At 44.5% G+C, this 12907-nt stretch overlaps 1 protein-coding gene across 4 annotated transcripts in view; it reads right to left on the reverse strand.

Annotated features, from left to right (window-relative positions):
* Positions 1-12907, reverse strand: part of NIN (ninein) — a 55050-nt gene that overhangs the window by 10022 nt on the left and 32121 nt on the right. The window contains exons 15-27 of one of the 4 annotated variants that reach the window (XM_086462310.1): positions 12047-12573; positions 10173-11316; positions 9259-10055; positions 7951-8076; positions 7255-7324; positions 6070-6285; positions 5554-5667; positions 4337-4459; positions 3677-3790; positions 2808-2954; positions 1532-1711; positions 845-994; positions 228-326 (exon numbers count right to left, since the gene is read on the reverse strand). In XM_086462310.1, the coding sequence (XP_086318436.1) occupies positions 228-326; positions 845-994; positions 1532-1711; positions 2808-2954; positions 3677-3790; positions 4337-4459; positions 5554-5667; positions 6070-6285; positions 7255-7324; positions 7951-8076; positions 9259-10055; positions 10173-11316; positions 12047-12573 (3807 nt within the window). Of the gene's footprint in view, positions 1-227; positions 327-844; positions 995-1531; positions 1712-2807; positions 2955-3676; positions 3791-4336; positions 4460-5553; positions 5668-6069; positions 6286-7250; positions 7325-7950; positions 8077-9258; positions 11317-12046; positions 12574-12907 lie in introns of all 4 variants that reach the window. The other 3 variants (XM_086462309.1, XM_086462308.1, XM_086462311.1) reach the window with 3 other exon arrangements.

Here is a 12907-nt window from a genome sequence, read left to right on the forward strand (position 1 = left end):
CCTTACGTGAATTACGATAAACCGACGTGCTTCAGAGAAGCGTGTTTGTCACATCTTGATCATGAAAGATGAGATTAGGCATTAGGGGAGATTAATTCTGCTAGTTGCAATTAGTTCCCCTCTGTTCCTACATATCTAGGAGTTGTTTTTAAATAAATTCATAGATTCAGCGAGATAGTGATAAAGCCCCACACTATTCAGTACAGCCAACACGGATTGAAAAGTACCTCCATCAACTGATCATCCAGTTTGACTTGCTTTTTCCTTAGCCCTTCATTTTCAGAGCTGGTCTCCAGTTCACGTTCAACAGAATTCATCTGACTGATCTGTTAAAGACAAGAAGTTTCCTTAGAAAGGGAGCGGTTCCTCGCTTTACCTGGGTTTTTCCCAATACGCAAGTCACGAATCACCGCACGTCAAGACAATTCAAGATTAAAAGGCAGAAGTATTTGGACAAGCGTAATGCTTTGCTGAAAGTGATGTCTAAGCCAACGTTACACAGCGCCTCCGACACGCGTTCCAAGGAACAGGCAGGGTGACCGGTTCTTCACCTGCAAGCGGGACCGCCAGCCTACAGGCCCTGGGCGTTGCAGAGCACTCGAGCAGGCCGTGCCCGTGCTCTACCCCCAAACTCTTTGTGCTGACTAGAGCTCCTGCAGCACGTTGGCACAGACTTCCACCCTGCCCGCTCTGCAGAAGCGCAGAAGACAGTCAGCTCCTTGGGACAGGGATTCCTCAGAGACCAAGAATGCAGAGTTCAAAGAAGAAAATTGCAGCTTTCCACATCAGCTCTTAGAGATGGAAAGTACCGCACTGAGTCACGCATTTACCATCGAAAACTAACCTTCCTGTTTGCAGATGACAACTCCTTCTGAAGCTGTTCACACTCCCTCTTCAAACTTAATTTCTCTTGCTCTATGGCTTTGACGATACCTGCCTGGCTTTGATGTTTTTGGTGCTTTAGGGAAAGGATAGTAGATTCCAGCTGTCGGATCTAAAGAGAGCAGAGATGAACAAATGTCATCATTCAAAAAAAAAAATCAAATTGCATTTACTTAATCTGAAATACCGAGTACCAATCGATTTTGGACTCATAGTAGATTCTGGCATATTTTTGACATTTTAGCTTTGAGCAACAAAAGGTCTTTCCCCTCCTCTTCCCCATAATCTGCCTAAAACTGAGCCAGGAAATCGGACATGAAGAATGCTTGGAATATTAAGAAGTTTTTATGAAAGAAAAAAAATTGAAGGGCGTTAACTGAAAGTCAGACAAGCACCTTAGACAAGAGTCATCAGGATTTTCTTTTTAAAAAAAAAAAAAAGAGCTGTTTGAAGCATCACAAGAGCATCTGCATACTCAGTGCCCATATAAAGGAAAACTATTCCATTATACATTCTTTCTGCCAAGGTTTCTATTCAAACCTAATGAGCAACATTCCTCTCCTGCGTTACCCACTGCAAACCAAGAACCGTTACGTTTTGCCTAGCACTCAGGGACTGCCTCTGTGATCCGTCAGCTTGCTCAGGTTACCTTCTCCCTGGAGTGAGTCAGGTCTGTTTTAGAGCTCTGGACTTCTCTCCGCAGCCTTTCGTTCTCCTGCCTCAGCAGCTGCTGCTCCTGTTTCGTCAGCTGGTCCAGTTCATCCCAGTGTAGTTGCCTCTGTGGGTCCTGCAGCCCTGAGGAAGGCACAGCCCCTTCTAGAACCCGATTCTTAAGACAGACAGAATTGCAGGGTTAGGCCTTAAACAAAGAAGCAGACATTTTCGCTATTCAGGTGGGCTTTAAGTAGGCTTTCCGTAACTGCAGACTCTAAAGTCGCAGGATTCCCGTCTTCCTCCTAGCCTACGCGCTGATTTCCCCTAAGAAACCCAACGGCTAACCCCAGCGCAAACCCAAAGCGCTTCCCTTTGCTAAAATCACAGCGCACCGCGCCAGCACGGCTGATACGAGCGCGCGGAGCTCAACACAAAACAGCAATTTGTGCTCCATTTCACAGCCTCATCAGGCAAATAATAGAACTCAGTATTACAGATCATTCGGTAATAGCTGTAATTTAGTTCCTGTTGTACAAGCCTGAAACAGCCTCTTTTCCATGTGGACATTAAATATTCCTTAATTACATGGCAAACAAGCCAAATTAGTAACTGAATTCATAATACCAATCCCAAGACTGCTGTCTACAACCTCCTGCAGTTACAGTTCCTCATCAGTTAAGAGAGGCTGTAATACCGTGCCTTTCAAAACCAAGTTTGACTGAAAATTAGATCCCCCCCGTCAATTACTAGTTTGATTGTTAATATGTTTATAATTTTGATAGGTGTAAATTCATACATTGTTCACAGACAGAGATTTAATTTTTTTGTTTGTTTGTTTTTTGGGCAAAAGATTTCTTTCAGGGAAGAATGGAGACTCATGAGAGGGACTGATCATGGCCTGGACTTATGGTCAAATCTTCAAATAAGTTTTTTAAAAATAAGTTTAAAGTCCACACATTACATACAATCTGACAAAACTAATTATAGTTAAGTATTTTAAAACTGAAAACACCATTAAAATAGGGCTTCCCACCTCCTTTCAGCTTTTTTTTTTAAAATTAGCTTGATATCACTTGTTTAAAAAAACATTTAAAAAAAATCAATAGTTGCATAACTCAGAGTCTACTTGCTCAAGCCTGCAGCACTATTTGTGTCCTTCTAACAGACAAGCCACCCTAAAGCAGTAAGTTGGCTACGGCAGAGCAGCAGGTAGCATCCGTAAACCCTGGCATGCAAAGTGGACCGACTTCGAGGCATCTGAGGTCCGTTACCTTTTCATGGGCGTTCTGCAGCTGCTTGTGTAAAGACATCACTTCTTGTTTAAGTGTTTCCCTCTCCTGTTGTGTCACCCGTAAGTCCGATTTTAGTCGGGACACTTGAAGGTTGGTGTTCTGCAGTGTTTCATCTAGACTCTGGACCTGTAAAGAGCAGGAACGCAGCTTGGCATTTGCTGGACCGAGATTTCTTGAAAGCTTTGTCTGCTAGGATGTGTGTATCACGCATATCGCACACATCCAGGATCTCTGACAAAAGGAGTGAAGAAGTTCTAATGCTGACTGCCCCCTTTAAAAATGTTAAATGATTTCCTGACTTTCTGTTCCAAATGAGTTGCCATCCGCTTTGAATACAGCCACGGTACTACATTCAGAGACACAGCTTCCAGCCCAGAATATTTATTGCGATACGCTGGGAAGAGAAAAATCTCTCTTGAATTATTTATTCTTCCCGGTAGCCCATGGCCAACAAGAAAACCCAAGCGTAATCAGCGAAGCAGATACCTATTTGTACCCCTCCCCTGCCTGGTGAGAGACGAGCCACTGCCAAAACAGCTGGGAGCAACAGCAGTCTCTCCACAGTATTTTAGGAGTAACTTTGGGACAGAATTGGCAAAAAAGGAACTTGGCTGTAGCTGCAAAACAACACAGCTTATTGGCGGGGCAAAAACCCCCTCAGTGCATCTAACAAGTTTCCTCTTGTCCTTGAGGAACGTCACTTCGCAAGCCCATCAAAGCGGCCATTCTGAGCTGCGTGACATCTCCGCACGCACGAGAAGAGGGCTGCTTTTAATCAAAAAAAGGCGCTACAAGAGATTATATAAAATGCTTTCGATCCAGGGCTGTAACAAACCCCACTATTATACCTTTTCTTGTGAAACGGCGAGCTGGGTTTTCAGGGCCTGGCTCTGCTGTTCCCAGGACTTCTGTTCCTGCTTCAAGCTGCCAATGGCATTCTCTAAGCAGCTTACTTGAGCTACCTGAAATAAGATTACATCGGTAAGCCTGACTCACTCAGGATTTTCTTTAACTCAATTTGACTTTGAGAGTTAAGCTGGAGGGAGTTACAGCTACGCAGAGAAAACGCAGGAGAGCAAAAAACCCCCTCAGCTCCCAGCCTGAACCCTCCACACAACGGGATCATTATTCATGGTGTGCGTACTGGCTACACTGCTCGAGTCCAGCGGTACAGTATGTTAGAGCTGCAAGAAAAGTGCGAGAACACTGTCTTCCTTGTCCTGCTGCAATATTTATATCCAGGCCTCTGCTCCTTGCAATCTTTGGAATTTTCTACATAATCAAATTACAGTGAAGCTGTGCTCCAGAATTTAAGCTGCTTCTTTAACACCAGCTAGGGAAAAAAAAAAGCAGCCAGTGGCAATTAAGCCTTTATCTAGCTTGAAGGTAAGGAAAAAAAAAAAATCCAAAGCAGTTTTACAGGTTAGGGTGATAAAGATATGATATAAGAATTTTAACAGCCCCTTACAGGGTGTAGGTAGTGATGTGGATTTGCAGTTCTTCCTTACCTTATCAATACATCTGTTTAACTCCTCACTCAGGGCTTCTTTTTCCTTCTGCAGCTTTTCATTTTTAGTAGCTAAGCTCGAAACTTCATTTTGAAGGTCAGCGAGATCAGGACATCTGGGCAGCTGTGGAAAACAAACCCCTCCCGGTTGCATTGCTGTGCCGTTTCAGAATTTTGCAGGCAAGGGCCACGCAAAGCTTTCTCTTCTCCTCCGGGCCAAGCATCCCACTTCGGATGGAGCGGGAGAGAGAGGAGCATACTGCAGTTTGGTACAAGTGACCGTACCAGCATCGTTCACGTGATTCAGGGCATCCTTCCTGCAACAGCAGCGCTAAGGATGCCCAGTCGCCCCGTGATCCCTTGGATTTGCTTTAGGGCTGGTCTTTCTCTGCCTCTTCTATGAGAGGGGGGAAAAAAATCCTGTACTGCTGACTTCTGCTCCTTCTCCCATTTGACACAGCGCTTTAGCTTAACACTCTGCCTTCTCCCGTGCTGTTCTGTCTTTGCTCACTCAATCTCCTGTCTTTAATTACACTCAAGCCACAATCCACTCTTGACTGAATAGGCCTCATCTGCTTTTGCTTTTTAAGACCATTATCTAGCCGAAGCATTGGGTGCATCAAATGAGAGCTTTACACTGTAAAGAAAATTGCTAATCAGGAGAGCTAACTCATTTGTAGCCTTCATTATCTATGTTTATTAGCATATATTTACAGCCAATTGAACCATGCTTATACAGGCAATAACCAAGCCCTCCAGGAAATTATCCTCAGCAGTTGTGAGACGCTGAAGTCTCCAGATGGGTTTAGCAAGAGGAAATTCTCTCTGAGAGGACATGCTGGAAGAGACCAGTCCCTAAATGGAGCTATATGGGTATCACCAGTAACACGGGAAAACGTTCCCCTGCCTATCCCATCTGCACAGACTAGAAAAGCCCCGTCTGCTCCTTGATTAGAGCTTTAAATCTTCGTCTTCATTGTCAAAGCCTGTCTTTGTAGATCTACTACTCTGGAAGGCTTTTTGGCAAAGGCTAAGTGAAACCAACCTTATTTGAACAATTGTGCGTTGTATGTGGCGACTGTTTCAAGAGGATTTATGTTCCCCTGCTGTTATGACCTTTTTTAAAAAAAAAATAAAATTAACTATTTCCAGCCTGGGCAAGACAGCAGGGCAGAGCCAGCCAGCATTACCTGACGGCACTCGAACTGGATGCCATACCTGTTTTGTCTTCTCAAGTTCCTGCTTGAGGATGTGGTTCTCCTGCTCCAGTATGTGAGCTTGAACCTTCATTTTTGACAGCTCCATCTCCAGGGAAGACACCATGTTTGATGACTGCAAAAAAAAAAAAAAATAAACGGCTCAGATTTCAACTTTGGAGACAGGCAGAGTAACAAAGGTTTACCAGAGGGTGCTGCAGCCAGTGACATGGGTTAGAGCTGGGATGGCACTGGGCTGAACAGAACGGGCATATTGGAAAACACAGGTAAATATTTAGCATCCCTAAGCTCCACTTTCAAGACAAACCTGCACGCTTCTACCTCCCTCTTCTACCTCCCCCCGACGCTTTCCTTCCACCCTCACTGCCGCACGCATGCATGTTTGCGGCCAGTACTTCGGAAGGTTCAGCTCTGAAAGACCTTGCACAGCTCCAGAAAGGGATGCTAATGCCATAGCGCCTGTGCAGTCCCCAAAGTTCCATTGTTTCATACCATTAATGACAGGGTAACCCCGTACCTTTACTTTGGAGTTTTCCAGTTCCTCTTTCAGTACCAGCCTCTCCTTTTCCCATTCTTCCAGGGTACATTTTCCCACGTCCCTTTCCTTTTGCTTGAGCACCCTTGCCAGCTGTTGATTAAGATCCTGCACATCTGCTTGATTTTTGGAGTTCCTCTGGCTAAGTTCTGTATTTTCAGAGTCCAGCTGCTGGTTCCTGGTCTTCAGATCCGCTACCTGAATTGGGACAGCAGTGGCAGTCATGACTATTTCTACAGTGGGGAACAGGTTTTAAAAACATTTCCTTTCTGTCAAGATGATTAAAAAAAACCACCCTGACAAGTGTTACTCCGATTCAATGGCTCTGCCACGACAACAGAATCAGCAAACGGTGACTGAGCAGTGGGATGTAGCAGTTAACTGTACTCTATGCAACAGTCACGACCCCAGTAGTACTGCTTGCTTTATTTCCTTAAAGCATATTTAACTTGCTCCGTGCCCTAATTTTAGGCCAAATCAACTGTTTAAGAGCAGGAATCCTCCTGATGGCCTGCTGCATGCACGGTCAGTCTCACAAGCTGTTAATTTCTTATAACTGGCCTCAGTTATATCAGTTATACTATCAGTTGTCTGGCACACAACTCGCTTCCTCCTTCCCCTTGCCATGCTGATGTATATTTTGAGGGTTATGCTGGTGAGCAAGCAGAATACTAAGCAATACCAAGAGGGACACAAATGTAAGAGCTACTTAAACCTTCTACTTTGCCTAGCATAACAAACCACCCTTAAAATAAAAGTAGCAGTCTCTTGGATATGAGCAAAGGGTCACGGCTGGCAACATTCCTAGACCCAGCTAGCTGGGAAATAAGTAGAGGCTGAGTCACATAACCTCTGTTTCCCATGGGCTACTGCACAGCATTACCCACAAAGACTACAAAAGATATATTTTAACTTCATACTTCTATTAAATAAACTTTCCAAGTTGACTATGAAAAGTGCTGTCAAGTCTGTAACTAGTTACAGCAGCAGTGCAGTTGTCTTAGGTCAAACAAGCCTCATATTAATCCCAAAGAGTTAATGAGAACAGTTATCAAAAAGTTTAAGTGCATATAATGGTCATTTTCTACTGCCTTCGTGACCATCTAAGGAGCAGCTTTTACACAGTGATGATTTCTACAGAGAAGGTTACGGACTCAGGCCACATACCTGCTTTTTCAGGTTGTCAACCATCTTCTGTACAGCCACCTTCTCCTTTCTCACAGCCTCTATCTTTTGGCTAAGGAAAAAAAAATGAAAGCTCGTTAACATTAGGGTCGCTTCTTAATACACATGCCTACAAGAATGGGCTGGGTTTTGACAGACAGAAATGGTAATTCTGGATATTTATTTATTGCTTAGCACAGGCTCGGCAAGTGCTCAGCTCCTCGAGGTACCCCGTGTAATTCTTTTCTAGAAGGGAAGAATACTCCCAGGATCATGGATGGGTATCTACTTGCAGAAGACCGAATCACTGAAATGCTTTGTCACGCTGCGCCTCTTCCTGCCTTTTCTAAGGCTACACCAGGCCAACAAGCTGTGCCTTCGCTGAGGTAGCAACTGCATCAGGTCAGCTCCTAACTAGGTCCTGTGTTTGTATGTGTTACTGGGTCACCTGAACTCCTACAGTCAAGCCCCTGCTTTGGCCCTAGGAATGGGCCGGACAAGCTGGGGCAGGTGAAAAGGATGAGGAACAGACTGTCAGCCAGCTGGATTTCCAGTGGCACCACGAAAAAAGCCCCTTTCAAATTTTATAGAACATCTAACGCATACAGGAGCTTTGAGAGAAGGGATGTAACCATCGTGTCTGCACCGCAGCGAGAGCCTGACGGCACACACATGGTACATGCCCCATGCAACTCTTACCGCATTTCTTCTCGGGATCCATTTAGCTCCCTCAGTTTCAGGCTGGAAGCACTACCTTCCTCATTTAATACGGTCACTTCATTTTTCAGAATAGCATTTTCTTCTCTGAGCTTCTCAGCTTCACATCTGTGGCAGAGACATGAGATGAGTGAAAACTGTTTCTATATATCGTCTAGGCCCAGAGGGAGAAAAATTACTAAAAGCCTAAGCTACCTGTAATATTTAAAAACAAAGCTACAATTGATTTGTTTTATGTATGAATGGTGTATGGTTTTTACACTGCGCTTAGTAAGAGTGCTCCCCAGATCACTGAAAAAAGGGGCTTTTTGTGCATGTCTTTGTACAGCTAAAGTTAATTAAAACCTAAGATACCTAGTAAAAGTTTCACACTAATACTGCACTATACCTTTCAGTCCTTAAGTTACAAATAACAAACAGCTCAACACCACAATATACAGACTGCTAGGAAAGCGAGCTGTTTCCCCAGCTGTTTCTAGAGTGCCGTACGCTGGGAACAGCAGCACTGGAAAGTGCCTTTTCTGTCCCGAGGCGACCACAAAGAAATAACTTAGCTACGGTGTAATAACCTGAAAGAACGATCTCCTGCAGGAAACTGGTGCCTAGCAATAATTAAGCCGCTTGTAGCCGCTTTATGGCCTCCAAAAAAAATCCTTGCTGAAATACAGCAGTCAAAACCAAGTAGGTAAAACCCATTATATTCTCTGTGTTATGTTATTTATCGTATCACGCAGCTGATGGATTCCTAACACTAAATGCTCCCGCTGGGAAAAAAGTTACCATAATTCTGTAGTATGAACTTAAACCTTGAGAAAAATAGAAGCACTTTTAGCATTCCAAGTACTAGAAGGGAGCAAACCGAGCGAAGGCGTGATATTAGTAAAAGCTAAAAACATCCTGCAAGTGTTACCATAGTGTTTTGGACACAAAACCAACGGGGGTTTCTGATGTACCATCAGCTACACACTGCGAAGGTGACTACATCCACAGACAGAACAGCTGGCAGGTGGCTCCTGTTTTACCGTTCATGTTAGGTCACAGCCAGAGAGGAGTAAGTCACACACGTTTATTTCAACCGTCGTTATCCACGATTAATCAGCCTGCTTGCTAGCAGTTAAGAGTCCAAGGCAGTGTTTTCTACTCAAAGTTAAACTACAGCGGTTAATGCAGCACCTGTACGGCAGGCAGGCTACGAAGCGATGGGTGGGACGCTAGGTTAGTTTCTAAGCAGCCCGTTCGATTACCGTGGGGCCGGCACGTTTCCCACAAAGTTTTGCAAGCGTACGTTACCTCAAAAGATCAACTTTCTGCTGCAGCTCGGCGCACGTGCTTTGCAAGCCGTGCACCACTGTGTTCCTCTCCTCCCTCTCTCCGTGGAAATGGGGGTCTTTTGAGTTAACCAGAGCAGCAGCTTTCTCCTTCGGCTTTCTGTTGGGCTCTTGCAGCTCCCTCTTTTCTCCTGATGTTTCTTTCACCGTGCTGTCACTTTGGGCACGCTTGTCTTGCCGGCCTGGAAAGGCGGCCGCGTGTTCTTCCAGCTTCCCAAGCTGGCATCGCACTCTTACCCTGTCACTGCGTGCATCGACGTTTCCGTGTGCATCTTGTTCTGGGACATCTTCCAGCTCTTTAACTTTTTGGAGGAGCCGTGTGTTTCCCTCTCTGAGCTTAATACTTTCCAGTTTACTTTCTTCTAGTCTGCAATGAAGGCTTCTCAGCTTACACAGGTTGTCTTCTAGCACTTCATTTTTCTCAACTAACTTAATAATTTCGGATTTCAGATCCTCATTTTCTGCCTGAATTTCTTCTTGCAGTGACAGAAGTTTAGCCTGTGCCTTTGATCTGTCTTCTAACTCTTCGACCCTTTTCCAAAGCTGACCTATTACGCTTTTCAGGTCACCGTTGGTGGACCCAGCAGCATGATCGAGCAGGAGAGAGGCTTCACTCAGTTCTTCAGCCTTCTCAAGCTCAACCTGCAGCTTCAAAGCATCAGAAACAAACCCTTTATTTTTGGGAGTTACTCTGTGATTTAGCAGATGTTTGACATCGTTGTGTAGCGTTTTTGGTCTGGGTACTCCCTCAAGAGTTTTCTCGATATCTCTCTTTTTTTGTAGCAGAGGCACCTGAGAAAGCAGGTCTTGGTTCTTGTCACAATCCCGATGGCCATCAGCTTCCAGAGCTGCTTTACTTCCTTGCATCTGACACACCTGCATCTTGGGTGCATGGCCACCTGCTCTGGCTTTACCACGTGCTTTCTCCAAATCTGAATCGATCTCAGTCATTTCTTCCAGGTCTGTAGTATCAGCCTCCAAAAACAGAAGGACATTTGAATCTGTTCCCTCGTCTGCATCTCTACAATCGCTGGGCAACCCTTCAAAAATGGGATCTATTTCATCCGGCAGCTGAGATCGTTCCGAGTCAGAGCAGCCGGGACTGGGAGGCTGCACGGGCTCCCGCTCCGCAGCGCGCAACCTGTGCTGCAGCCTGACGATCTCCGCAGCCATCCTGACGTTTTCCTTCACAGCTTGCTCGTGCACTTTCTGCAGATTGAGGAGGACATCCGCATCATCTCCCAGAGGCGCCACACCAGAGAAAGAAGCGATTTTGCTCTTTGCTTTGGCATACTCGTTTTCCAGGACCCTATAATGATTTTGTAGTGCGGAAAAACTATGGGTCTCCCACTGCAGTTTCTGGATTTTCCCTTGAAGGTTTGAGATCTCCAAACTCATCTCGGCCTTTTCTGTTTCTGCTCTTACGCAAATGTCTTTGTTCAAACTCTCCAAAGCAACAAGTTTGGAATTGAGGTCTTCTTTCTCTTGCTTATATTCACTGTCAAGCCTCTCCAGCTTTTGCCTAACCAATTTCCCGTTTTCCTCCACCACAGATATACGCTCTTCTTTGTTCTTTAGCTCTTTCTCGTGGTCATTTTGGAGTTGTGATATTTTATCGTTCAGCTTTTTCTCTTGCCTCTCAGCAGCATTCCTCAGCTCTCGCAGCTCCTTCTGAAGCTGCTCTCTCTCGCACACAAGCTTGTTGACTTCTTCCTTGAAGTTTTTCTCCAGGAGATCTTTCTCCTGAGTCAGGGCAGAAGAAACGGCCTTTTCATTTGCCAGACTTTCCTTCAGTTGCTCGTGGGCTTCAGCAACCTCCTGAGCAATTTCATCCTTTTCAAACTCCCACTGAGATTTCTCCTCTCTTTGCTGTTCCGCAAGTTCACGCAACTCTCGCTGGTAACGTCCTTCCAGATTTTGGATCGTTTCTTCATATTTATTCACAAGTGTTTGTGTGTCGACAGAAAACTGAGTTTCTGCATGAGATGCTCTTCTGTTATAGTCACTTTCCATTTTTTTCCTAAACATGGTTAACATAATATATTACTAAACTCTGGGCTAACTCAAAGAAGATTCAAATGGCTTTTTAGGCTGAATAAAACAAGCTGAAAAATTACTTTTTCACTGAGTTTTAGGTGAAGTGCTATTTGACAGGTGTTTGAGAGCCAAAGTTAAATTTGAGGCAATTTATTGAAACTTCAAAAATAGAAGTCTAATTGCCTTGGAAAAGCATAACTCATGAAGTGTCCTCAGAGAAGGTTTCGTGTACAATAGACGCCCTTCTATTCTTGTGATCAGATATCTGGAGGCTGATGTTCTTACCCCCATCTCTCTCTGTCGCCCCAGGATGTTTTCAATTTCTTTTGACCCTTGGATCCTGGCTAAAAGCATTTACCAGCCATCCCTTTATTTCTTCAGGAAAGAACAACTCTGAACACCCAAATGCTTTAAAAGTACAAAGCAGGGATTTGTAAAGCACAGGGATCCTGAACAGAGTTCAGATTAACCACGTCTGGTTATGCTTTAACACTATTGTTGCCTCTGGGTGAGCTAAAAATCAATATAAATATCTGCTTGAGAAAGGTCAGAAGAAAAAGCCCCTGGATAGCAGCCCAGTGTTCTGGACTAAAACAGGTAACAGCACTGTGCAGCATCAGGAGTCATTTCTGCACTAGGTTCACCTTGGTCACCACGCCAAGCCACCAAGGTCAGCGTACGCCTCTGCCGTCCCCGCCGGCGGTGACACTCACCTTTCCTCCTCCAGGTCCTGCTCGTGCTTCCTCAGCAGCTCTTGCTGGAGCTCCTCCTTCTCCAGGGCATGCACCTCTGCCATCCTTTTCAGCTGCTCATGAAAGCCACGTTCCAGCTCCCCCTTCTCTTCCTGCAGCGTCTGCACTAAAACTCGCATTTTTTCTTCCACCCAGACACCATTTTGAATCAGTTCTTCCCGTTCTTGACTAAACTTCTCGTTTACCTGCTCCAGTCTGGCTCTAACATCTTCTTCGTGCTCCTGCCTCAATAGTTCTTGCAGATTGGCTTTTTCCTCATCAAAACGCATTTGTAATTTGTTTTTCTCATCACTGTATTTACAGTCAAGCTTTTCTTGCTGTTCTCTGAGCACTGCTGCCTCTCCTTGCAGTTCTGCAATTTGATTTTTAAGGCCAGTTATTTGCTTTTCCATGACGTGCATCTCCTCAGCGTACTTCTTCCTCATATCCTCTTGCTCCTTTTCACAGTGGATTTTTGTCTCATCTAGCTGTTTTTCGTAATGGCTCACCTGCGAAAAGGAAATCAGATTGGATTGGTTCATTTTTTACAGAAAGTTCTACAGAGATGTTTTCTTAACGTGTCTGTATTCTATATTTCCATATATTTTACAGAATATTTTGATTTACACATTAGCACTCTATATTGATTTCCCCTGCAAAGAATGCTAAAGTGCTCAGCTTAATTTTGTACTGGGATAAAGATGATCGTTTCGCAGAAGCCAGTGAAATTTATGCTTTTCCACTACGAGAATTTGTGAAAAGGGAAACCACTAACAACTTTTAAGTCCTAAGTCAGTTCAGCAAACTGCAAGTGGACTCTTAAGTGACATGAGACAAACCTTT

The sequence above is a fragment of the Leptosomus discolor genome, chromosome 3, assembly GCF_034619465.1.
Source record: "Leptosomus discolor isolate bLepDis1 chromosome 3, bLepDis1.hap2, whole genome shotgun sequence".
NCBI classification, from domain to species: domain Eukaryota; kingdom Metazoa; phylum Chordata; class Aves; order Leptosomiformes; family Leptosomidae; genus Leptosomus; species Leptosomus discolor.